We start from the raw sequence: 27,250 nt of genomic DNA, 5'->3' as shown, positions 1-27,250 counted from the left end.
TACATAAAATTTCAAATACTCTCTGAGGGCTTCTAGCGGACGTGACAGAGTGGGCATGCTGAGAACATAAAACAGAGACAAGTATAAAAAGAATCAAAGACAGAAAAAGTGTAGGGGGGTATGGAGCATGTGTCACAACAGGATGCTGGGTTTGTTGACAAAAACAAACAGTGCTGCACACAATGCACGTCAGTTGCACGTCATTCCAAACAGTACACAAACAGTGACGGTTGTGGAAGAGTAGGGGTCACAGCACAGTGAACAAGCTTTTCAGGAATCATCCCTGATAACAGTAGCTGATAGGAATTGACACTGTAAGGGTCTAGATCATAGGTGTCAAACTCTGGCCCGCGAAGCCAATACTAAATTATTATTAGAGCTGGCCTACTGGTATTATACAGCTAATATATATATTGTTTAGTATTAAGCTTTGCTTGTTCCATATTCAGTTTTTCAGCAAAACTTGTTTGAGTCCATAAGAAGAGATTCATTCTTAAATCTGGAGGAAGATTTTTTTTTTCAGTAAATATTGATGTTAGCCCGTGACCTTGTTCCAGTTTTGAATTTTGGCCCACTGTGTATTTGAGTTTGACACTGGTCTAGATGCTTGCACACTCTATATACAGTTCTAAGAAAAATACTGAGTCACCCATCAATGTAAAGGAAATATATTAGGAGGTAGACTTTCTTGTAATTGTTTTAAAGTGGTCTTGAGCAATAGTTCTCCAGGCTTTCTGAAAGTCTTTCAAAGTCTTCACTTTTCTTTAGACATTGGCTACTGACCAATTTCAGGGAAATGTTTCTTTGTTGGTTGAACAAGCATTGACCAGTGAATGATTCAAGCATTTAAAAAAGATATCCAGCTCAAGGGATGAATCAGTGTTGTGTCTACACAGATAGCTTATCAAAGAATCCGTTTTCAGATTGTGTCTTTAACCACTAGCAGCTTGTTGCAAGAGCACTTCCCTATCAAATGAAAACTAATCTCAGCACGTTGTGCAGTGTGTCCCTACAAAATCTGAGGAAACTGGACAAGTGTAGGAAAAATGTGGTAACAGGCCTAGTAAATACAATCTACTGCATCTGAACAGTGTCTGATGTTCATAAGAAATAGGAAAAATATCCAGCAAAGACCTAACTGGACTGGGTCTAATGGAATAATCAATCAGAATTTTTGTCACTAACATGTAGGTGAGGTGAGAAGGAGAACAGTGGATATGTACAGTCATCTGTAAATACTCATGAATAAGGCCCTGGAGATACTTCTCCACTTGGGGCACCAACAAATTCCAAATTTGGAATAGATACTCCACACTTTTCCGTCTGAGGTAGATGGCGTCACCTTTGGAAATGCTATTTTTGCTCTTAACTGCTCTACACTTGACTACATTCTGCCCCTTTGCAAGCTGAAGGTCATTACTCAATGAAGCCAACAGAATCACATTTTCTCCAGAAAGCAGAGAAAAGATGCCAAACCCTCCACTTATGGCTTAGTCACAGTAGAGTAAGAATACAACAGCTACCTTCTTGCGAGCAGGAAAAATCAACAGCTGTGATTATACTGAACTTTTTTCACATTCAGCGACAAAATGATTTCCCAGAGGTTGACAATGAAACAGCTTTAACCTCTGGGAGATCACATTGGAACGTGATTGCACAGGTCGCCTGGTGGGAGGCAACCTGCCTCTAAACAATCACAGTCAAACTCAAAGTGACAGCAGTCTGTCTCAGACAGGTTTGTAAATAAGTACCTTCTCATTTATAAATGCAGACAGATTGCCAACACACTGCAAACAGCCTGACTCCTTGGGAACTGGACTTAACTGGTTGCCAGATGGTTGTATTCTGATTATATTCCTAAATAAAAGCAAGCTTTTTTAGTGTCTTTCAACTGCAAACTGATAGCAGACTTTCATTGCCATATTGAGACACCAAAGTTTCTTTAAACATGGCAACTGACTGCAAGTGGTTGGAGACCAGCTCCTTATATGTGTGTGCTTTTTAAAAACTTAATTGACAGTTTTTCTTCTGTGAGAAATTTGGTCTCATTTGTTTAAAAAAAAGAAGAACATTTTAACAAAAGGATTTGTACAAAATTGTTCATTCTCCTTTCTTTGTCACTTGTATTTCTCCAGACATGTCAATCCAAGGTGTTTGATCTATCTGATGGAGTGTCGCAGTACGCATGGTTCCCCTGTCGAGTGGTTGATTCAGCCTGGGGATATTATACATACTGGCTCAAGGTAACACCAATATCCATGAAATATAGTTCAGATGACACCTGAAAATTGTGCTTTTGGGTTGAGTGTTCTTTGTAATAATGTCAAACTGCTGTACTGATACTGACAAAGCTTTAGAGAGTAATCAGCATTAGACGCCTGGATTGGGAAAGTATCTGTGTATTAGATACTAAACAAATTAGGATAAATCTAGTTGTACACACAAACACAAACATGTGACAAATTTTACTTAACTTTGTGCGTTTCCCTTTTCCCTTTATTCAGGCCCACTTTTCTCATCCCATGGTGGCAGCAGCAGTAATTATACACTTGGCTGCTGATGGGACTGGCTTCATTGATCAGACACAATGTAATATTACTGTTCAACTGGTGGACACCAAGGAGGGGATCCATAGCCTAGGTGAGAATTATCTTAATGTGTTTTCAAACTACTACTTACCTCTGTATCAGTCTAAGCGAAATGATGAAAGCATACGTCATATAGAACACCGCTCCCTTAAGCATGTGTTGCTTTCATCCCTTTGTTTTTTAACTTGATTGGCTATGTCTCAGTTAGAACACGGTATCAGCTTTTCATCACCAGCTGCTTTGTAGGCCTCCTCTTCTTTTTGATCTTTGAGGTTGGTTAACATCTGCTTCTGTCCCCTACCTTCCCTATCTCGACGTCAATGCACAATGTTTTGTCTTCTGCTCTCGGCCCCAATATCCTCTCCACAGGTGAGTGGCGTCTAAGCTGTCGCACAAACCCTTTGGTCATCCCAGTGAGTCATGACCTGTCAGTGGCATTTTACCACACCAAGGCTATCCTGGTGATGTTTTCCTCTCACCTCGTGGCCATCTCCGGCGTAGCCCTGCGTTCCTTCCAGTCTTTTGACCCCATCACAATAAGTGGCTGTCAAAGCAATGAGATCTACAACCCCACAGGACAGAGGTGAGGCTAAAAAAATACAAACGTAACAGCGCTGTAAAAGATGCTAACATATTTAACACAGATGTCAGTCGGAAGCATGCAAAATCACATCATGAACATGTTATGTCACACGCACACATGCATGCATGTATAATTTACACTATAGTCAAGTGTTTGTATGTGTTTTGGAGGAATGCGGATGCATTTATACTAGTTTTTAATTTATTAAACAAAAGAATAAGTCTTGTTTCTGAGTCACAGAGCTTGTTATGATATGTATTTGCTGTCAAGTCACATATTTATGCATACAGACAAACTGTTATTGCCCCCAAACAGCCTGAATTCCTTAGGCAAGCTCTCTTGGAATTTCTTTAAACATTCTTCAGGAAGAGTTCTCCAGGCTTTTTGAAGGACATTGAAAGCTCTACTTTGGATGTTGGCTGCCTTTTGTTGTGTTCAGGAAGATCCTGCACTGTATCAATCGATAATGTTAATATCTGGGCTCTGGGGAGGCCGATCCATGACTGATAGTGCTCCACTTTGTGTGTTTCTATCCAGGTATGCTTTTACTGGATTGGGAGTGTGTTTGAGATCATTGTCATGGTTAAAAGTGAAGATTTTGTGTTTAAGGTGGTATTGCAAATGGTACTGCATGGAGAATCAAACTCTGACCATGCTTTATGTATTTGTAATTCTATAAATTTTTACAAAATACACAACCCCACTGGCTGAAATACAGCCACAAACCATGACTGAGCCTCCACCATGCTTTACAGATAGCTGTAGCCACTCACTCATCATCTGTTGTCATAAATGAGTGAAAAAGGCAGCCAATGTCCAGAGAAAAACTTTGAAAGGACCCCCAGAAATCCTGGAGAACAACTACTTAAATTAATAAAAAAAAAAAAAATCTTGATCCTTTACTCAGCACTGCATCAAACAAGCCTTCCAGACTCCAAAGTATTTTCTTCTCTTCATATATTTTGTATAGAGATGTTTACATATATATTCAGCACATGCTGTATAAAAGACAAAGTGAACTAAAACCTGTATGTGAACATTTGAATCTGAAATGCATTAACTATGCAAGTTAATGAGAGTTCACAAGTGTAATATCCTTGGCACTTCATTGGACCTCTTAACTTATAAATTTATAACCAGCTGCCAGCCAGCGTTCAACGCTAACCTTTCGTTACAGTTCAATTTGCTGTTGTGTTACGTTCTAGCTATTTTTTTTATTTTTTTTTACAAAATCCAAAAATGTTTTTTCATCTGTAAATTTCTTGCATTGTTCAATAGGGCACTGAGGCTGCGAGCTGCGGTTTCTTCAACTCTAACTTTAAACTGGCCATCAATCAGGCATCAAATTGGACGCCAAGTACAGAGCACCATTTCTAAATTGGAAATTATACCATGAGATGCATAAAGATTCATAACAGCTGAAAAGAAAGCTTCATAATAATAATAACTTTAATAAAAGCCTATAAAGATGCTTACATCATTTTCAACAGCTGCTGGCTGAAACACCAAAACAGTTATTACCTATTTGGCTATAAAATAACAATTTTGAGCCTGCACTACCTCCAAGTACCCACTCACAAACATACCTAAAGAAGACCACACACACAGTCAGAATTGATCAATTTCCACACCACCGTCACGCACGCAACAGTTCACAGGGACGATGATTCCACAAACCTTTCAACAAGAAATGCACTAATACGCACCACAATACCCAAAGAATGGATGGTCTGAAGTTCTGTGTGGAGAGATAGAGCTGTTTGTGGCTTTTGTTGTGTGCCAGTTAGACATCCAAGTGCACCTAAATAGATTAAAACTGCTGCATCAGCCAGGAAATTGTTTGTTGCCGCACACAGAGGCATAGTTGCTTTCTCCAAGACTTTTTGCCGACTTTTCTTTCTTTCATATTCTCTCAACCTGATCTAATTTCCAGAAGCTCGTGAAAACGCTGCTTATATGATGGCAAGCCAAAGAGACAATACCCACTTATCTTCAGAAGCTCTGAACATGCTACAAGCTGAATATGATAATATAGTGCAGCTCAGTGCCGTATAGACATGAAGAATCCAGGCTTTCTGTTTTTGTGTCTTAAGTCTGTTTTTCTTTAATCAATACCGATTCATCATCTACATTATACTGTTTATATCCCACTTTGAAAGCTGCTTGTCTCTCTACTACATTTTCTTTTATTCAGTTCTCACATACTACACATCCCTATTCCCTGTCCCTGATTTGTTACGTCTCTGCTCCTCCACTACTTCTGGTATCCTTTTCTGTCTTCTCATCCTTTACTTGCACATGACCCTCCTTTCCCTCTAACTGCCATCTTCTTCTTCTTAATTCTCCCCTTTTTTGTGCCTCCTGCGCCCACTTTCCTTCTCTCATTCTCCTGGGCTGAGCAGCATATTTCCCGTAATACTTATGCCTCCACAAAACACCACATCCCCTTTTTCCCTGAGTTGTTAACTACAGGAGCTATTAACATGACTCAGTTTTATGTCCCAAGCTTGTCTGCAAGCAAATGCACACACACACACACACACACACACACACACACACACACACACACACACACACACACACACACACACACACACACACACACACACACACACACACACACACACATATATGTATATATGTATATACATATGCTTGTCTCTCTACTACATTTTCTACATTTATCTCTACTACATTTACTACAATATATATATGTGTGTATATATTGGTTTTGTTTCAGGTTGTCACACATTTCTTCTCTTAACTTTTACACTCATCACCAGAGTGAGAACTCTTGGACTTATTTGTCCCCCCAAACAACAAAAAACAAAACAGAAAAAAAAAAGCAATATTCACAAATGTTTTTGTATAGTTCCCTCATTTCTCTTGAATTCTCCTTTCTGTCATATAAACTATTCCCCTGTGGTGTATAATGTATTCTCATTTGCAGGGAAGGAGGCTAGTTTTCCAGGTAGTTAATTGTAATTTATGTCATAAATTCCAGAGTGACTAGCAAAAAACCACAAAGAGATTTTGTTCAAAGCCAAAGAGTCCATGAAGCAGCCTCCCTGGTCTCCCAGGTTTGTCCTCAATGAGTAGACGTAAGGGACCGCTGCTCTTGTGCTTCATAATTATTCTTCACCTGCTCAATGTAGCTTTTTGTCAACATGAGTTAACATACTGGGAGCAAAATAAGGGAAAAAATAAAGGGCATATGGAACAGTAAATGTAAACAGAAGGCTTAGATTATTAACAATCTTGAGAAAGAAGGCATGCAGTGCAAGAAATATGTGGAATGAAAGCAGTTAAAATAAGACAGAAAAAAGAAAGATACAAATTCCATTGTTGCAGGACTGAGTTTAACAATGTTTCTCCAGATCTGTATTTTCTTACATACTTTCTCTCTCTCTTCGGTCCCCCACCCCCTCACAGACACACACACACGCACACATACACAATGACAGAGAAGGAGAGTGAAATACTTTTCCTTCTTTCTCTCTTCTCCTTTTCTTTCTTCACTTCATAGGGGAACCCTATACTACAGAATGCAGACTGTTGTAAAAAGGTGCCTTGGGCACCCAAGCATTCCAAGAGTGTTAAACGCCTTCTCCATCAGGATCCTAACAGAGCTGTGGTCAAACTGCACCATTGTAGCTTGCACAGCATCTATCCCGTTGTTCTTAACTCCCTAATATTCACACTCCGCTTTCATGTGCATTGCAGAATATGGCAGCCTTTTCTCCGTGTAGTTTATTGATTTGGTATGTTAAGCGGTCATTGATGGATGATGTGGCGAATTCGATGTATAATTTGTCTCTTTTGGAGCACTGCTTCCACGTTTCTGAGTTTGCAGTGCTATTATATTCACAAAAAAATGTGTATTAGTGGTATTTTCAAATTTGTTTTATTTATTTATTTTTTTTTAGCTTTGTCATCTCTGTTGTCTGTTCTTCTTCTTTAACACCCTCCCACCCCTGCCCCCACACACAATGCCTCGTAGTTGTGTACATTATTCGTGTGAGGCCATTGACTGCCAGGAACCCCTGATCCGCAATGCAGAGCTAAAGTGCAGTAGCCCTGGCCACCACTTCTACAATGGAGACCGCTGCACCATCTCCTGCAACTCTGGATATGTCCTGCAAGTCCACCAGGACGATGACATCATCAAGAGTCAGGTGAGCATACAAACACACTGCTGCACACATGTTTAACTACGTATAGGCAGCTACATAGCTCATTTCACACAGAGAAACAAGAACACATAAACATACAACGCAAGCATTCAAGTGCAAAAATGTCAGAGCTTTTGTGTAGTTACTGGAAAATGCATGCACACATGAAGCCGTCTATGCATATTCAAACAAGCTTTCATGCAAACTCAAATACACAAATGTCAATAAGACAAAAGTGCAAACAAACGTTCTTTCTGTTCTCTTCTCTGTTTATGGATTTACTTTGTCACCTGCAAAAAAACAAACAAAAAACAAAAAAACATGCTTGGCACAGTAACCCTCCAGGGACAATGACATCATAATCTTCCAGGTAGATGAGTGCTGCACTGAAAAGTGGAGCCCCAGTCTTCTCCTTTTTCTAGTTTACTACACATAGACATACAAAGACACATCCACACGCACACACAGACACATGGGCGCGCCACACGCACATGCATTAAACAAGCACAGACATAAAAGTGTTTAGTCTCTTGCTGAGCATGCTGCACCATCACCTCAAACAGTCACTTTGTATTTCTGGTCCACTGGGATGATGACATCATAGCATAGTGTCTGCTCGCTCTCTCTCGCTCGCTCCCTCCCTCCCTCTCTTTCCCTAGCTCCATTCCTGCTCATTCTGCACACATTGAAGTCTCCGTTAAAGGGCAGAGATTTGCTGCCACTGTCACAAAGCAGCACATATTAAATGCTTCCATGCAGATACCAACAAACAAACAGTCAAGTACAAGGAAATCTCTTTGCATGGAGATGTGGGGAGATACAGTATACACACACAGATGCTTGCACACCACACATAAACAAATGATCTGGGTAGTTTACACCACATTGTAAACCTTTTGGATTTTGACCAAGATGCAATAAAGGCCATATAAATGCTTTATCCTTCTCTATGGCTTTGTAAAGCTGTCTGCAAAACAATCTCTCTTAGAGAGATGGCACACGTGTATTGTAGCCTGGAGAAAAAGAAACAGTGCTCGCCTGTACTGTATGGTATGTTTGGGAGCTGTATGTGGAACATGAATTAAGACAAGAAGGAGAGAGAAGCAAGAGCAGATTAAGGGTATAAGAAGGGTTACACATAATTGCTTTTCTGATGCGTGGTCTGGACTCTGACTTTAATATTGCTAAAGATACTTCTTCTGTTGGTTGTTCCATATGTTGTGTGCAAGTTGTCCTAACTGGACTGGTTCTAGTACCACAAAGTAATTTACTCATGTATGCATAGAAACAATGTGTGTGTATGTAAAAAAAATCCATTCAAAGCTACTGACATACACATTTTATGTACAAAACCTTGGAGTTGATTTTTCTTTGCAGATTTATAATTGCATTATATTTTGATTGACAATCCACAATGTGTCTATTCACCAATGGCAGTTCGTTTAGTGATAATTTATGCTTTTAAGAAAAGGAGAGGCAAAAAAGTATGCAGTAAGTAGGCTGTTATGGAAGCAGAAAGGACAGAAGAGGAAGTAGGAAGAGTTTTATGCCAAATATTTTCTTGTGTAGTACTTTGAGTGTTTGCCACAAATGATGATTGACAGTTCAAAGATATTACAAGGACTTGTTATTTATGAATAACTTTTGTATCCATTCAGCCAGATGAAAGGCATGTGCTCAGTTTTGTAGATGTGAAATGAGGATGTGGAAGTTTACCCTAATTAACTTAAATAGAATTATGTAGATTTTCTGAAATCTACACTGTGTAATCTAACTTAATGATTGTAATATAAACATGTATATATTTTACATTTTTTCTTCTTTCTTTTTCTCTGACCTTTTCTCTAGTGAAGTAAAGTGAATCAGCTTTTTGAAAAATAATATTTGAGCACATTTTATAGTGGTATAACGTAAAAGCAAAATTGTGGCAGATGGTTTCTAGTTTGGTAGCCTCAGGACCAGCTGACTGCTTTTTTACTGATATGGTCCTTCTAGTTCCTTTGAGTGGTGACCTCTAACACATGCTGTGTTGGTTTTCAGTCAAGTGTTAATCGGCAGGGATAAGAATTAGCACTTTCAAATCTTAGGCCATGGTTCACAGCGGGGAAAGGGTACCCACTCTGGGTTGGGGGAGGAGTTGCAACCCCTAGGGGAAGGGGACAATGGAGTGTGAGATTAACATACGGATTGATGTGGCATTTGTTGGGATGATAAGAGCTGAGCTTGAAGCTGTGAAGCTGGTAAATCTATATTCTAACCCTCACCGTTGTCCACAAGCTAGGGACAGTAACTCAAAGAATAAGATCCAGGATACAAGGGATGGAAATTAGTTTTCTGTGTTTGGTGTCTGGGCTTAGTCTTGGCCATAGGGTGAAGAGGGAGGGGCTCAGAGTAAAGCCTGGTTGAGGTGATTGAAGTGGGGGGTGTCTGAGCATATTTGCTTAGCCCTGTGACTCTGACCCAGATGTGGATGGATAAATTGTCCATAATAGAAAGTATTTTGGATCGTTTAAAAGTAGTAGGCCAAGGTCTGATCTTTGTGGGACTCCACAGAGAATTTGAATTAATTTTTTCCCTCCTGGATTATCAGTCACTACAAGTCGGATGGGAATGTAGTCAAGAAAGGAGAATATGTGAATTTGTGAGATGGAAAACAGACATTCATGAACAGATGCAAAATTTACTATAAATACTTGAATATGAAAACATGAATATGAAAGAGAGACATATCCCTTTTTCTACTTTTCTTTGAAGAAAGATTCTACTTGAATTAGCCTTTGGTATCATTCAGTCTCAGATATGTTTTGTTTTTTTAAATTCCAATAACATGAAGATAGAGGTGATACAGTTCATGAGTTCTCAAAATAAACATTCTTGTTTTATTAGTATTTTCATTTTGATTGTTGTCAGCCCTGAGGACACTACCGCTGATGTGGTAACACTAAAGATTCGATAAAAGTTATCAAAACTTTCCATGAGCATAGAAGTCACAAGTTCTGGCTGCAGACAGTCCTGTTTAAACATCTAGAGTTTTTGAGCTCTGGGTATTTCACAAAGATTTTATACCACCCAGCACTTCCAAATGTTCTGGATGGAACTGGAACCGGAAAGCTTTAATTCCAGGAGACATGTAAAATACTCTCAAAAAGTATTTGCCCCCTTCCTGATTTCTTATTAATTTACATATTTATCACATATGAATGTTTTAGATCATCAAATAAAATTTAATATTAGAGTAAGACAACCTGAGTACTTACAAAATGCTGTTTTTAAATTATGATTTATTTTGTTGAGGGAAAATTCAAACCTACCTGGCCCTGAGTGAAAAAGTAATTTTTCCTATTGTCAAATCATGAATTAACTGTGAATAACACATCATGGCACAATCTAAAGAAGTCATTTCAGAGGCCATGTTGAGAGCCATTATTTACAAATGGAGAAAACTTGAAACAGTGGTGACTCTGCACAAGAGCAGTCCCAAACTTACTCCAAGAGTGCATCGATGATGGGTCAAAAATGGCATATATGTTAGAGTTCCAAGGACAAAACCTCTGAAGACCAAAAAGAACACCAAGGCTCTTCTCACATTTGCCAAAAAACATCTTGATGATCCCCAAGATTTTTGTGAAAATATTCTTTGGACTGACGAGACAACAATTGAACTTTTTTCCGGTCCATTTACATCTGACGTATGTAACTAGACTGGGGTTGTTTTGCTGATTCAGGAACCATGAATTCATTTTTTTCTCCACATGGCGTACTTTGGATAACTTTTTCTTTGAAATCATAGATGAAGCAGGTGGAGAATTGGACATGGATCTTTAACTGGTCTGAATGAGTTGGAGATTATCAAGCTGGTTGCATAAATTTGAGTCAGGCAAGAAAGGCGGAATGAGAGTTGGCCGAGATTTAAAGTACATGGAATAGAGGCTGATTGGCTTACAGAAGATAGGCAGGGAAATAGTTGGGCCAGAGCCCAATTGATGACAGAAACCAGTTTGTGAGAAATCAGAAGTGATGTAAAGAATAGTCTAATGGGCCGAATACCCAGGAATATAGGCAGATAAGTGAATAGAGATTGTCCTTATTGAACACAAGCGTCTTTACTACTTTCTCGATCCATTTCAAAATCTATTGCAGCTTTGCAATACCTTGCAAAATAGTCTCACAGCAAATAAAATGCACTATTTACTTGAAGCATTACTGCAAATGATCAGTTTTGACATAACTCTAATTTGTTTTAACAGTGGAATGCAACTTTATGAAGGTGTTTGATTGCAAGTTATACAGTCCAATCAGGAGTATAACTTGGACTCCAACGGCAACACAGCTGTAACCTAAACTGTACAACTGCTGGATATAATTGGTAAAATAAAGCTATTCACATTCAAAAGAAAGACTGGGCACATCATGTCTTAAATGTAATAAACGAAATGTGCTTCGAGTCAAAGCGCTGGTAATAAAATGGTCTGGCCAGATTCATAGTGCTCATATGCTCTCATCTTTTTTTCAGCTGCACAATCCTTGCAAAGACACGCACACCTCCACACTAAGGTTGAAAAGTGCAATGTGAAGCATAATCTTGTCTCATTTCATTAGCCGATTACATTATTGGTTCACTGATGTCAAAGAGATTCTGGGAACACCAAATTCTTACATAATACTATCTTCAGAACAAATCTGTTTCCCTCACTTGCTTGATTTGTATATGTGTCTTTTATTCCTGTCTGTTTTTCCAATCTTTCTCTTCCTTTGAAGTGGTTAGGGAACACTGTGTGCTGGTACTGAAGAAGTCACATCTATTTTATATAGGCATTCCCTTTTACAGATATCACCATTTCCTGCCATGAAACAGCGTTTAGGTATCTGAATTAAAATAACCCCATCGCAAGTCACCATCTGATAAAAAAGATAATTTCATTGAAGTAAAGTATCTATTATCCTAAATTCATATACATATACAATGTTGATGTGGACAACATGCTGGTGTGGTGGTTAGCACTGTTGTCACAGCAAGAAGGCTTCAAATCCAGGCTGGGCACTTTCAGCATATTCTCTTTGTGGCTTCTCTCTGGGTTCTCTAATATCCTGTCATAGTATGTATGTTTTTATACATGAGTTAGGTCAATGGGTAACCCTAAATTGTTCATAGGTGCAAATGCTTGTCTGTATCTCCTGGTTAGTCCTGTGACAGACTGGGGGCCTGTCCTCGTGTCACCCTGTAACCTTTTCTTTTTGTAAATATTAATGGTAATAGCTAGGTGTGCCCCTTAGATCAGCGGTCCCCAACCTTTTTTGCGCCACGGACCGGTTTATGCCCGACAATATTTTCATGGACCGGCCTTTAAGGTGTCGCGGATAAATACAACAAAATAAAACTAGTACCCGTACCGAAAAAAAGAAGATTTATTCATAACACACGTGAAAAGACCAAGGACAACCGAGTAAACGATAAAAACGATAACAAAATAACGCTGAAAACGATAAAACCCCTGAAAACCATACATTTCACACCTGAGCCTCGCGGCTCGGTACCAAACGACTCACGGACTGGTACCGGTCCAAGGCCTGGTGGTTGGGGACCGCTGCCTTAGATCAGTGGTACACACAAGAGATCTAACCCTCAACTAAATCTGTGTTCATCAAACAAACAAACATGTGCTTGCTATTGGCCCAACAAGGATGTGGGCATGTAAATCCCTTTATAGATTCTTAGGAAAACCATATAGATCAAAATGTTGCCTGTAAAATTAAAATCACCCTGCTTGTTGACATGTTACGCTGAAATGCTCCTCGCACTTATAAAATATGGGGTCTATGGGTTTCTGACTAAAGTTACATTCTCAGTAGCACGTTGCTGTTGTGACCACACCGTTATCCAGAATCATTTGGGAAACCATTTGTTTCCAGTATGAATATTTCACAAATACAACCTTTGATTCTTAGAACAGGATTTTCACAAAAAAATGTTTTATAAGAGGTTTTCCGCGAGGACTGACACATAAATTATACTTAATTCTTAGTAATTCTACTATTTATCATTGCAGATATATCTTCCAATTAATGTTCAACCATGCTATAATTTGCTTGTTTGCCATCTATAAGAAGACAAATCCCTAAGTTGAGGAAGGAGTTGTCTGTTGGTTCATTTGTCTGTAGGTCTGTCTGGCTTGAATTAGGAAGCATAGCCAAGGGTTGTTAAAATCGCTACTGGAAGAGAAACAGGCAGCTGTAAATTTTTTAAAGGAAGGAAAATTCCCACACATTTACACACATAGTAGCACACACAAACACAAATCTACATATATACTCACTTTAGAAAGTGCTCTTCCCTTTTTGCACACCTAGCTGTCTTGCAGATTTTTATTATTAATCTGTTTACAAATGCTCCTCACACTTATAAAAGATCAAAAGAATTAAGAGGAAAGTATTTGACTCGTTGTTCTGAAGCAACAGGTCTGTGCTTTAGGTCATTGTTATGCTGGGAGGTTTAGGACCCCCTTCGCCCCATGTCATATCCACCTGGGGTTAAACCCTTCAAGAATCTCTCTCTACTTTATCAATCACTCTTTCACCAGTGCCCCTGCCATAACAGGAAGTTTCCACCACTTTGACCAAAAACATCACATTTATGGAATATCTTCATCTTTCTCTGTGGCCTTTTCATACCAGACTCTAAGTGGGCCCTTATGTGTGTTTTACTCAACTCTCTCTGGCCACCGATAGATGGAGTCATCCTGAGATGGTCATCCCTCTGTCAGATTTCCCCCATCTTTGCACAGCATTTTTGAAACACTGTTTTAGTGATAGATGGGTTCTCTATCACCTCCCTCACCAAAGCACAAACACATCGTGTAAACGTGTGTGTTTATGTGTATTTGTATGTGTAGGGTGTAGTATTGACCACACTTGTGAAGTGCGTATTAGCTCGTACCTTATCCCACGTATGCACAATTTTGCAAGTGTACTTAAGATTTTCACATATTTTAAAAGAGATGTTTCAATGTTGCTTCTATGGTCCACATTGCTTCTCCACAGCTTCACATCTCAACTGACTCATTCAACTCTTCACCCAGTTGTTTTCCAGAAGGCGCTCACATGCAATGCATATGTTACCTTGTTGGACATCCAAATATGAAAGGAGCTTATTTATTTTGAGGGAACCCGATACTGTTCTGCAGTATCATGTAATGGGATCGAGATGAAAGACGGATATACACGGAAACAGAGAGAAGATTATGAAAAAGATTGAGCTCTAACAGCTTTGTTGTGAGCTTTCTTGGCACGACTATCGATTTAAACATTCCTGTTGGATTACATGGTTCTACTTAATGGAAGAGGATAAAAAAAAATTGAGGGTTGACCCATTCAGATAAATTTCGTCTCATCTCTGAAAACCTCACACTACAAGCCAAATAACTAGAGCATTGAGACCTATTTGTAATAGAGAAATAAACCTAACACGAGGAAACCTTTCTAGTTAAAAAAAAACAGTTAGAAAGGATTTTGAACTATTCTGATTGCCCTGTCAGTTCTCAGGAGTGCATATACAAGAAAATATTGTTGAATGGTTTCACATAGCCATGTGTAGAGTGTGTCCACACGCACGCATGCACACACACACACACACACACACACACACACACACACACACACACACACACACACACACACACACACAATAAATGCAAAACGTCTGGCAATTGAGAAGTAATTTACCATAATGATAATCCCTTATACTGGAAGCTTTATCTTGCTGGCGATTTAAGCATGCCTCTGTATGAAATAGTGGAGCTATGCTGCCACTGCTGGGTTTGCTCTTGTTTGAGTCTGTTTCTTGTGGATTTTGCATGTTCTCCCCATGTGTGGATTTCCTCTTGGTTCTCTAGTTTCCTACCACATTCCAACAACATGTAAAGGCCCAGTCACACAGGATGCCCTCTGTAGTCTTTCAAAAGTTGGAGAGGCTGCCTTGATTTTCAGAAGGGAGCAACGGAAAGCCACTTGTTCCTATTTGTTTATGAAATTACAAACTCAGTAAAGAGGAAGTAACCTTTCTACTTTTTTCTCCCTTTGATTTTGTACTATTTCCAGCATATTGTTTATCTCTTACCTAAATATAATAATGACTTTCTTATGTTTTGTGACTACACATAAATTCAGAAAGAGGATGAATCATGGATGTAGACTAAACCCACAGGGGTTTGCCTTCTATTTGTAGAAGACTTTATGTGCGTGCATGTATCTGTGTGTGTTTCTCAGCTGTCACACTTCCACTGAAGTCAATCTGTTTAGGGTTAGGGCTGATTGTGCAGTTGCTGGATATCAGTTGTCTGAAGTACATGACTTGACCTTACAAATGCTATCAGCAGTCACTTGAGCTGCTGAGTGGCCTGTGAGGCTTACTGACATACAGTAAGCTAAGCCCGATCAGGCTTTGTTAGGTTACACGCTGATTAGGAACTTGTTGAAATGATTGCAGAATTGCTGTAGTCATTTTTTTGTGAGGTATACATTTATAGGACAAGTGCACTACATCAGTCTGTCGCATCAATATGCAAATTAAAGCTTGCATCAATGAATATTATTATATATCTATGTAGACTATGTTGTAAAACTTATATTTCTTTATTTGTTATTTACTTTGTGTTATATCTTGTCTTGTTTTCCAGTCAGAGACTTCAGTGACAATAACTTGTGCAAATGGGAAGTGGAACAAACAGGTATCATGCGAGCCTGTGGACTGTGGTTTACCAGACAAATATCATGTTCATCCTGCCATTTTCAACTTTCCAGAGGGCACCACCTATGGCAAAAAGAGCACCTTTCAGTGTCGAGAACCTGCCCAGTTAATGGGTGAGTTGCCTAGTGGAGCACTGACATATCCATGTTCAGATTCATATTTACAGGGTACCCTTCAGAGATCTTTCCAATAAATATATACACCCCCTGGTCACTTTATTAGGTACACTTGTTGTGTTTGCTAATGCTATTATCTAATCAGTGACTTTGAACATGGTTTGCAGAGAATGGACCAAAAAAGAGAAAATATCCAGATAGCAGCTGTTCTCCAGGCACAAAAGCGATGTTGCCAGAGGTCAGAAACAAAAAAGAATGGCTTGGCTGATTTTAGCTGATAGAAAAGCAACAGTAACCATGAAGCAAATGGGCTACATCAGCAGAAGACTGCACCAAGTGGCACTTCTGTCAGCTAAGAACAGGAAACTGAGGCTATGATTCACACGGGCTGAACAAAATTAGACAATAAAACACTGAAGAAACATTCCCTGCTCTAATGAGTCAGGATTTCTGATGTGATACTCAGATGGTAGGTTCAGAATCTGGTGTAAACCAGATAAAAGCATGGATCCATCCTGTCTTGTATCAGTCGTGTAATGGTGTGAGGCTATTTTCTTGTCACACTTTGGGAGCCTTAGTACCAACCAAAGCCTACCTGAGTATTGTTGTTGATAATCTCCATCCTTTTATCATGACAGTGTAATCATCTTCTGTCAGCTGCTTCCAGTATTTGGCATTGCCTTTTGAAAATTAGCACCGTATCACAAAATGATCTCAAACTGGTTTCTAGAAGATGACAATGAGAAGACTCTCTGAAGAATTTTTCTGGCACTTTGTTGAATCTATCCCATGAAGAATTAAAGCAGTTCTGAAGGTCAAGGGCGGTCCAACCAGATGCCCCACACATGGATCCTGAATGCCTAGATCTATACAGAATCAAAAGGAACCTGAGACATTGTTCACAATGTCTCAGTGAACAGGATCTACAGTAACCAGGATCAGGATCTACAGCAACATCATTGGAATGTCATTTGGACTAGATAAATGTAGTCGGATGGTAACAAAGAGAGGAAAAGTAGTCAGAACTGAGGGAATTGCACTACCAGAAGGGAACATTGTAGACATTAAGGATGGTGTGGCATGAATAAGGCACGGCGGGTCCAGGGATCAGTGTTTTCAGACATTTATTCACAGCACCTCACACCACACACACCTGAGTCCCCGTGTTTTAACGTGGCGGGCGTGATTGCGGATGCCGTGCAGGTGCGTCCGCCCTCCCTGCACGCCACCGCAGACCACGCCCCACCACACACCCCCATCGCCCGATTGAGGCCGGGGAGTCATCGGCCGAACCAACTCCCCCCCCCCGGTTCCCAACCTTGGAACAGAGCAAAGTCCGTTGCGGAGGCCGCCCACACCTCCAATGGCGGCGAGCCTTGTCTGGGGGTCACCTCCAGCAGCAGCGGCGAAACCGGTCTGGAGGCCGGCTACCCGGCAAGCCGGCACGACCCCGCCGGCCCCGGGAGGGGCTCACTACCCGGCGCATCTGACGCTCCGGGGCAGCTCGATCCTCGACCTCGGGCACAGGTCGAGCAGGCTCCCCTGGCACGGGGACCACCATCTCCCCTCCCGGTTTCTCCACCGCCGCTGGCTGGAGTGCTGGCTGGGGCGCTGGCGGGAGCGGCTCGTCCGCCGCTGGCTGGGGCGCTGGCGGGAGCGGCTCGTCCGCCGCTGGCTGGGGCGCTGGCTGGGGCGCTGGCGGGAGCGGCTCCGGCAGCCCCTCCCGCGACTCCTCTTCCTCCAGCCGGTGCCGACCCTCGCGCGCCTCGTCTGCCGCCTCCGGTCGGAGCGGCTCGTCCACCGCTCCCGGCAGGAGCAGCCCTTCACCCGGCTGTTCCCCCTCCTCCGGCAGGCGCAGATCCCCGCGCGCCTCGTCTGCCACCTCCGGCTGCTCAGGTGCCCCACGCGGCTCCTCCACCGCTTCACTGTCCTCGGTACACGCCTGTGGGGATGGCGCCCAGGCCCAGAGCAGCGCTGCCAGCTCCCCAATCCATTGCAGGTGGCGCTCGGACTGGTCCTGCAGCTCGGCCTGCTGGCGACGCACCTCCGCCGCCTGCTCCCGCTGGGCGGCCGCCATTTCGGCCAACCTCTGGGCCAGCTCCTCCGCTCCCTGGCTCCTATAGGAACCCGCCGTGCCGCCTCCTGGGTTTCGGCACCACTGTGGCATGAATAAGGCACGGCGGGTCCAGGGATCAGTGTTTTCAGACATTTATTCACAGCACCTCACACCACACACACCTGAGTCCCCGTGTTTTAACGTGGCGGGCGTGATTGCGGATGCCGTGCAGGTGCGTCCGCCCTCCCTGCACGCCACCGCAGACCACGCCCCACCACAGATGGCTACAAGTACCTGGGAATCCCACAGGCGAATGAGAACCACAAAGAGGCACCTGAGAAACTGCAACCACCAAATACCTGCAAAAGGTCAGGCAAATCCTGAGAAGTCAGTTGAACTGGAAGAACAAGATCCGTTTTATCAACAGCTACACCCTGCAGGTTATCAGGTTCTCTGCTGGGAGCTGACCAAAGGAGGAGATAGAGGCTACTGACATCAAGACAAGGAAGCTCCTCACCATGCATGGAGGGTTTCACCCCAAATCCAGCACCCCAAGACATAACACTAAATCTAAGGAAGATTTGGGGAGTGTCAGAACCACTGTCCAGGATGTGATAACAAACATACATGAGTACATAGGAAGATGGCCACAACCAAGGATGATGGCCAGAGCTAGCAAAAGCCCTGCATGGTATGCATCACTGACAGACAGAGGAAATGGCTGACATCCAGAAGTCCTACCAGTGGCTGGACAAAGCTGGACTGAAAGATAGCACAGAGGCACTAATCATGGCAGCACAGGAACAAGCTCTGAGCACAAGATCCACAGAGGCTGGGGTCTAGACAGACAGACAAACTGGTGATAGATAATCACCCGGACATACTAGTGGTGGACAAGCAGAGGAAGACAGCGGTAGAGATAGATGAATGATGAATAAAGTAACAAGTAACTAAGTAACAAAAATTTAAGGAAAAAGGAACATGAGAAGCTGGAGAAGTTTCAAGGGAAAAGAACTTGAGAAGATATGGAGTAGGGAGGTAACAGTGGTCCCAGTGGTAATCGGAGCACTTGGTGCTGTGGCCCATAAGCTAGGTGAGTGGCTCCAGCAGATCCCAAAAACAGCATTCGAGACGTGCAGTCCTTGGAACAGCAGAGATACTGTGCAGGACCCTCAAGCTCCCAGGACTCTGGTAGAGTACCCGAGCTTCCAGGATAGAGCGCCCACAGGGGCAAGAGGGGATGTTCTTGCTAATAATTTTAAAGGTTTCTTCCCACTGATTGCCAAGCAACACAGAAAAGACCCTTAAACTAAGACCACCTTTTTTCAAACAACCTCAAATTTGGCTTTGCACTACAACTCATAGTTTTGAAGTCAACTGCATCTAACTGATCTGACCTAGTTTTACTGATTCACTGACCTGTATGCTTTTCCATTTATCCTTTCCTCTTTTGTTTCTCTAGGTACAAACAACACGCTTACCTGCCTTGAGGATGGTCTATGGTCCTTCCCAGAGGCTCTATGTGAGCTTCGTTGCCCAGCCCCTCCTCTTGTACCCAATGCTGTGCTGCAGACAAAACGTTGCCAGCAGTCAGACTTAAAAGTTGGCACACTCTGCAAGTACAAGTGCAGGCCAGGCTACCATGTTACCAATAAACCCAAGCGGTAAAGAAATAAACTGAAATTTTTTGCTACTTTGAAAACTTTGAAACTTTGTTCCCACATGAAATTAGGGTCTGCACATGATTCAGTTAATCATCTCTCTTTTCCTTTTAGGCGTGCATTCAAACGCCAGTGCACAGAAGACGGCACCTGGCTCGAGGGATCTTGTGAGCCCGTGACTTGTGATCCTCCACCTCCGATCTTCCATGGCTCCTATAATTGTACCAATGGGTTTCGTTTTGACAGTACCTGCACTCTAAACTGCTCTGACCCTGCTGGTAATACTGCTACCGCCGGCACAGGACGCTCTGCCCATACGGTGAGGCTGCTGCACCCTACTTGCAAGCAGGTCTGTCCATCTCTTTCCTCTCTGTCTATTCTTGCTTTGCCAGTGTCCTTGTCTTCTCTTTTTTTTCTCTTCTTTGCAACCTCACAGTTCTTTTTTGTTTTGTTTGTTCGGCTTAGTAGTAAATAATATAATCCCAGATAAATATAGTGCATTTAAAACAATTTGTACCACCAGGCTGATTCTCCAGGATTACTGGTAATGTTGTTTGTTTGGAAATCACTACAGACAAATTGTTATTAATATACTTTTGTGTAATATCATACATAATTACTAATGACCAATGATAACGTACTAAATTAACGAATTAATGACTGAAAAATAAGATACAACCTTTATCCTAGCTGTTTTTTTCTGTTACGTCTTACTCTGCCCTGCCTGCTTTTCTCCCTGTCTCCCTTAGCCCTACTCAATTTGACGCCATGCTAATTAGATTGCTATTGATTTCCAGAACAGCCCTGCTGCCACAGGCTTTTGAAATGTATACACCTTTTAATCTATTCTGCCTCTTCGAAGTTGTGGGTTGGATGCCTACTAAAAATTGGATTGTATTTCCCTGTGCAGTGGCATGGCATCTCAGTGTCCTTGGCCTAGTAGTGTTTGTGCACCTGTGTGTATGTCTGTATGTGTATAATTATTTGTCTGTCAATATATGTGTTATTTTCAGGGCGCAGGGTCCAATGAGATCCGCTGTCGAAAAGATGGAAATTGGACAGGGTCATTCCGCCTGTGCCCACACAGCCAAGGCCAGTGTTCTTTACCTCAAAACCTCCATTATAGCCTGCAATACTCATGCAAACGAGGACACGGCATAGGTCTGTATGCACAAATCTACTGTTACTTAATGCTTTTTTTTATACTAGGTTCATCTTTCACACATTGCCAAACCATTGTGACATAGTCTCACAATGTTTTGGCAATGACGAGGAAAATAAATCTCGGCATTCCCGGTGTTGATCTTTCATTAGTGTAATTCTCTCTGTCTCTTTGTCTGTCTTTCTGTCACACAAACAAACACAGGTGAGGAGTGTGAGCTGACATGTAGAGAGGGGAACAATGATGTTGTGATCCTCCCTCACAATATGACCATAAAAAAAGTAATGAAGGAGCACTGGAGAAATCCACCTAAGTTGAAGGTAAGTTTGCATGTGTTTGTGTGCGCCTCACAGCTCTGAGAAATGCACTTCACAAAGTTCTGTGAAGCACAACTCTTCTCCTTGGAATTTCACATATAGTTCCTTGATCCTGACTCCATCGCTTCCAATGCAAAATGCCAACCCAATGCCATACAAATATTTGGATTAGAGGCATAGCAACCTTTTAAAATTTATTCTTGACAACAAGTATGAAAATCTCCTGCTGCCCACTTTCAATTCAGTCTTCAAGATGATATAGTAGTAGATATAGTGGAGAGATAATGAGGTACAAGAACTTTATTCCCAAGGTGTAAATATTTTTTTCTAAATTCCAGTGTATTTGTCTTGCTGAAGAATTGTTGTGAGGCACTTGTTTTCACCCTCACTGCCACTGTGACCAAACTTATTCATTCAGGTTCATCACTGTTAAAGAACACTGAAGCTCACTGGTAATTGGCCTAATTTAGATATACCTTACAGCTACTTAAATAATAAAGTGTTATTTTTTTGGCAGATAGCAAAACACAGAGGTAGGAGGCTGTGGTGGAGAAGGTCACATAGCACAGGACTGTACATTTTGTCTCTTTTGGGGCTCCCCAACACAACCATGGTGTCATTTGAGATATTCATGAAGATTATGGTTGAGGTCAGGAGCTGTGTAGAGGTACAGCTGGACTGTGTGTGTTGTCTAAATTCTAATTTTACTCTCAAAATGTATCAATGCCACAAATGTTGAATCTGCCTTAAGTACCTTTGTCAGCTTAATGCCCTTTTAGCTGTAGGACAAGAGACAGGTCTCATTAAATAGCATTGTGTTTTGAAACTAGAGAAGCCGCGCCTGACCGAAAGAGTACATTTTATTTTTCTCTTTTTTTTTCTCCGACAACAACTTTTGTTTCTGTTTCAGAGTCACACTGAGTCAGCAGGTTTTAGTAGTGGATGCCGGGGGAGGGGTGGGTTAGGCCATATGGACACGAAATGATCTGCTTTTATGGATTTGTGTAATTGATATGATTTGTGCTCAGGGGTAATTTCAAACCTGAGGTTATGCTGTTGGGTCCATCTGATAGTGTAAGAGAAGTCAGAGAAGTGATGTTCGTAGGATGACTGTTAAAGAGTAGGAAAGTGTGTTGAGGATAAGAGGTTAGAAGAGGTAAAGCTTTCAAGGTAATGACCATAAGTCTAAGCAAGTGTAATGTTTTGTTTTGTCCCTCCTTCTGTCAGCTCATCCTGTGTTGATATATCATAATTAATGCGAGCACACAGTCTCATCCCAAACATATACACGCAGTCATAAGCAGCTACCGTAACATCTAAAAGGGCAAACAGAAATTTGCCTTATGGCACAGGAATGGCCAGGGGTGATCGTAAATGATAAGAAATCAGTTTATATTCCTCCTAATGACTAATGGTCCTAGTCTGGCCACCCTATAAAAATGGTCTGCCACTCGTGTGGCAAGATGTTCCCAATGGTAGCATGTTAGATTTGCGATCACATAATTGTCATAGTGCTATTACTGACATTAATAGTTAACCTTATTCCTACTCAGTTAATTCTAGTATCAGAAAAAAGATAAATAAAACTGAATGACCACCCAAAAGATAAGGATGCAAAAACACAGAAATACAAGATAGAAAGGGTATTAACAAAACAGAACAGAAGGATACTGCAGTAGTGGGAAGTGAAAAATAATAATAGTCATGATGAAGGCTAACAGTTGTAATAACACCAGGAATGCTGTAAATAGGAATTGGCAAACTATCCCTAGAGGGTGGAATTCTTCATGCACCATCTACAAGAGAATTAATGTCCCCACTTTCTAGTTCTACTTTGCTGAGCTGGAAATCAGCGTTGCCCACCTTAGTAAGTGATGTTGATTTATTGCCTTTAAACTAGTTGTATTTTGGTTCTTAGTGTGACCCACTTAGAATTCTCTCCTCCTTCTTTATCTCCACCTTCCCTCTTTCTTTTCCCTGTCTCTCTATCTATGACTACTCTGTGCCCTCAGCACCCTCCTCCCCCTTTATCAGCAAAATTACCCTGTCGGGCTTGCTGCAGAATTAGTCATTTTCTATATGACATGACCTCTTCTGTGGTGGTGCTGAGATAGGGATCTATTTTTATGTGGTATCAGTCCCCTGGGGAGGCTTCAGAGGGTGAGGATCCCATACGTAGCGAGGGGTGAGGCCAGGCTACAATCATGGATTATCATGATTTACGACATTGCAGTGAGAGGAAAGAGAGAGAGAATGAGAGAGAAGGGGAGAGTTTCTAGATGACATCATCACTGTAGCGCACAAGAAGGAGAGAAAGAAAAAGTACAGCATTTGCAAAAAGTTTCACCTGTAATATAAAATAATGTTCTCAGTATTCCACCATATATAGTGACCATTAGAGCCCTTCCCTGTAGACGCACAGGCATACACACACACAGCAAGCATGTCTGGACTCAGCTATGCAGTACTATATCACAGTAGTACAAGCATCACTCTCACAGCTCTCAGTTGCCCTCAGATGCTATGTTGTTGATTCTCTCCACCTTGAAGCCTGTATCTTTCTTTTTGCATTGATTTGCTGACATGACTGTAATGAAAAATACCTTAGTTTGCAGCAACAAAAGAAAAGAATGTCAACTTTGTGAGATATTGGGGCACAATGGATCTGAAAAATGGACCAGCTGAGGTCAGCGGGGTTTTGCTGCAAATGGCGCTTTTGGTCATGGGCAGTACTATATAAGCTCGATTTACATATCCTATAAGCAAAGCCTCTGTTTGCCTGTTCACGTACAAATTCCTAACATGGGACTTTATGAGGTCACAGTCGTGAAATTAAAAATGCCCTTTCACCGTCATGTAACTATTTACACCCTTATATTCTTGTACAGTGTATGCTTAGAAGGGTGCATTAGCACATATAGCTGTACATTCAGTGAACACATTGCTGTCCACCTGCCCTGAGCACAAATGTTTTCTGCTGCATTTCAAAGAGAAACACAGCAGGAGAACAGAATGGGATTCCACACATTCTGCAAAGATATTAGATAACATGGTCCTCTTAACTCTGTGCTTCTGTCTTTCTCATGCTTCCAGTTCCTTGTGCTCCTGGGGGTATGACTAAGTTATAAAAAACATTTTTTTTTTAAGTTATGTCTTTTAAAAATCAATTTACTCGGCTTCAGTGTAAAGCAAAGGAGGCTTCACAAAAAAGCTTCTATGACTAGCACATGAGCTCTTTTGATAACGTCTATGTTTCCCTGTCTTAGGGGTGTGTCCGTGCACAGCTTAAATGTGCCCATTGAGTTTAGTATGGTTAGGGATTATGTGGCCTGAAATCTGGGAAAAAAGGACAAACTCCTGGCAAGAAATAAATTGTACAGAGCAACTTTTCAAGCGTCAGTATTTCTTTGTTTCAGCCCACAAATGTTGATTTATCTTACAGAATATTATCTGTACAATGGGGCTGAAATGGTATCCACACCCAGAATTCCTCCACTGCATCAAAGGATGTGAGGTAAGGCATACAAAAATGTAATTTTCATACCTACTTTCTTGACTCAAACACAGGATATGTGGTGTTTAAAGCTTTCTGTACTACCTTCTGTACTTAGTCCACCCTGAATGCTTATTAAGAATTAAGAGGATACGTAGCAATCAGGTGCTGCTGATCAAATGCACTTGATTAATTGCTCATCAACAAGTGAAACTGGAGCTTTCAGATGTGTGCTAACACAATGCTGCAATCTACTTATAACTGGACATCCAAGCAAATTCATCCCAAGGTCAGAATGTTAAAATTCATAACAGTAGAATTAGAAAAAAACCTGAACAAGTGTGGCTTGTTTGGAAGGGTTCCTGGGCGAATATGGAACAGCTTAGGGGTGGTGATTTGGGCTTGTTTTATAGACACAGGACCTGGACGGTCACTAAGTTGACCGTAAACTTCTCTCCATAGCAAAGGATTCTAGAATAAAATGTGAGGCCTGTGAAACACCAAAACCTTTCCCAAGACTGGGTCATTCAACAGGACAATGATCCCAAGAATAGTAGCAAATCTACCACAGAATGGCTGAAAAAAGTAAATAATCAAGGTGTTACAAAAGTCCAGCTCAAGTCCAGACATCCTGATTGGAATGCTGTGATGGGAACTTAAGAGGGCTGTATACAACCAAATATCTGCAAATGTTAATTAACTAATATAGTTCTGTAAACAAGAGTGAGCCAAATTTCCTTCACAAGTCTAAAAAAGTGTGATAAAGTCATATCGAAAAAATTATTATTTCAAGTAATAATGGTAAAGGTGGATATATATGCTACTAAATCATGTGGTATAGTTAGAGTTTCACAGAACTGGAAAGAGCCTTGTGAAAACTTTCTTTTTTACGTCAATGTAGATGAGTTATAAGTAAAACCTCAGACAATAGTTGAAGAAAGAAAACCAAGCAAGTCCATAATGAGCTTTCTTCCTTCTGGGACATGTTGCTGTTATTAACAACTCTGCACAGGGACAGAAAACATTAGGCACTCACAAGTCCTTTAAACATGTTGCTGATGTACAGGTGTCTCTTATCAGACTTATATATAAGGTCCATTGAAGAGCTATTAACTAGCTATAATCTGGTGTAATGCCTCCTGAAATAATTTACACACATGACTGTGTCATTATGCTATGTTTTCCCCTCCATTAATGGGGCATTCACAAGTGAATGCAACATCTGAAGGAATTCCACCTTACTTCATGGAAGAATGATATCATCCACTCATTTTGGCCAATTGGATAACCTGATTGGTAACCCAAGCGGAGAGGGTGGGGCCAACCCAATAAATCAAATTACTGGAGCATTTTGTGCAGTGAATAGTTTATGGTGTCCTCAGTTTGATTTACGGGTCTGGGCAACTAAGGGGCTTAAAGAGTCACATTGAAGAATGAGGAAAATGTAATGTATCAGATTTATCAGCAAATTTATCCAGAGGCTTCTAAAAGCCCCAAAATGCTCAAGAGAAAACTACAGCAAAAGACTCTGAGAGTTGTGGCAGCAATTAACAAGGCAGGATCTTCTAGGTCAGTGTCTTTGCCTAATTGCTTGGCTCTTTCTCTTTGGTATAGCCATTCATGGGAGACAACTACTGTGACTCAGTAAACAACAGAGCCTTCTGTAACTACGATGGAGGAGACTGCTGCCAATCGACTGTCAAGACTAAAAAGGTTAGTGGCATTTATGTACCTGGAAATGAGACCCCCCCCCCCCTCCCCCCCAAAAAACAAAACAAAACAAAACAAAACAAGACAAAACAAAACAAAACAAAACAAAACCCCAAAAACCTTTGCTGGGTCTAGTCCCACTAATCAGTGGTACTTATGGTACTTTAGGGAAAAATCCCACCTCCTGCATATGTTTTTATCATTTTACTCTGCTGCTATGCATTCAGTGGACGTTGCATGATATCTTTAATAAGTTTTGATACTTGTGAAAATCCTATTTTCAGTGTACCGTAATGAATCACAGTGTTCTGCTGAAAGCTATAGTATTTCAACTTTTGGATGATCTCTAAACAATTTCTTCCTTCCATTGTCTTGTGTGCACTGGTAGACAGATTACAGACCCTGAATTCAAGAGAGTGGGAGGTTTTAGACTTCATCAATAGTGTTCGCTGTGGTATATTGTTATCTGTTATTTTGTATAGTGTGTTCACACAATTATGTGAAATTTGGGTAGACATAGTACTTTTAGACTATTTTAAGTAGAGATGGACCGATCCGATATTACGTATCGGTATCGGTCCGATACTGACCCAAATTACTGGATCGGATATCGGAGAGAAATAAAAAATGTAATCCGATCCATTAAATA

At 41.2% G+C, this 27,250-nt stretch overlaps 1 protein-coding gene across 2 annotated transcripts in view; it reads left to right on the top strand.

The window, feature by feature from the left end:
- The window catches only part of pappaa (pregnancy-associated plasma protein A, pappalysin 1a), a 129,166-nt gene that overhangs the window by 88,083 nt on the left and 13,833 nt on the right, over window positions 1-27,250 (top strand). The window contains exons 11-21 of one of the 2 annotated variants that reach the window (XM_085168610.1): window positions 2,136-2,243; window positions 2,505-2,640; window positions 2,958-3,171; window positions 7,172-7,346; window positions 16,016-16,199; window positions 19,721-19,922; window positions 20,034-20,268; window positions 20,933-21,080; window positions 21,286-21,401; window positions 24,841-24,912; window positions 26,506-26,604. In XM_085168610.1, the coding sequence (XP_085024736.1) occupies window positions 2,136-2,243; window positions 2,505-2,640; window positions 2,958-3,171; window positions 7,172-7,346; window positions 16,016-16,199; window positions 19,721-19,922; window positions 20,034-20,268; window positions 20,933-21,080; window positions 21,286-21,401; window positions 24,841-24,912; window positions 26,506-26,604 (1,689 nt within the window). The remainder of the gene's footprint in view (window positions 1-2,135; window positions 2,244-2,504; window positions 2,641-2,957; window positions 3,172-7,171; window positions 7,347-16,015; window positions 16,200-19,720; window positions 19,923-20,033; window positions 20,269-20,932; window positions 21,081-21,285; window positions 21,402-24,840; window positions 24,913-26,505; window positions 26,605-27,250) is intronic. The other variant, XM_085168611.1, reaches the window with a different exon arrangement.

The sequence above is a fragment of the Neolamprologus multifasciatus genome, chromosome 7 (genome assembly GCF_963576455.1).
Source record: "Neolamprologus multifasciatus chromosome 7, fNeoMul1.2, whole genome shotgun sequence".
In the NCBI taxonomy this organism is placed as follows: Eukaryota; Metazoa; Chordata; class Actinopteri; order Cichliformes; family Cichlidae; genus Neolamprologus; species Neolamprologus multifasciatus.
Note: the sequence above shows the minus strand (reverse complement) of the source record. Positions and strands in the feature narration are given on the sequence as shown.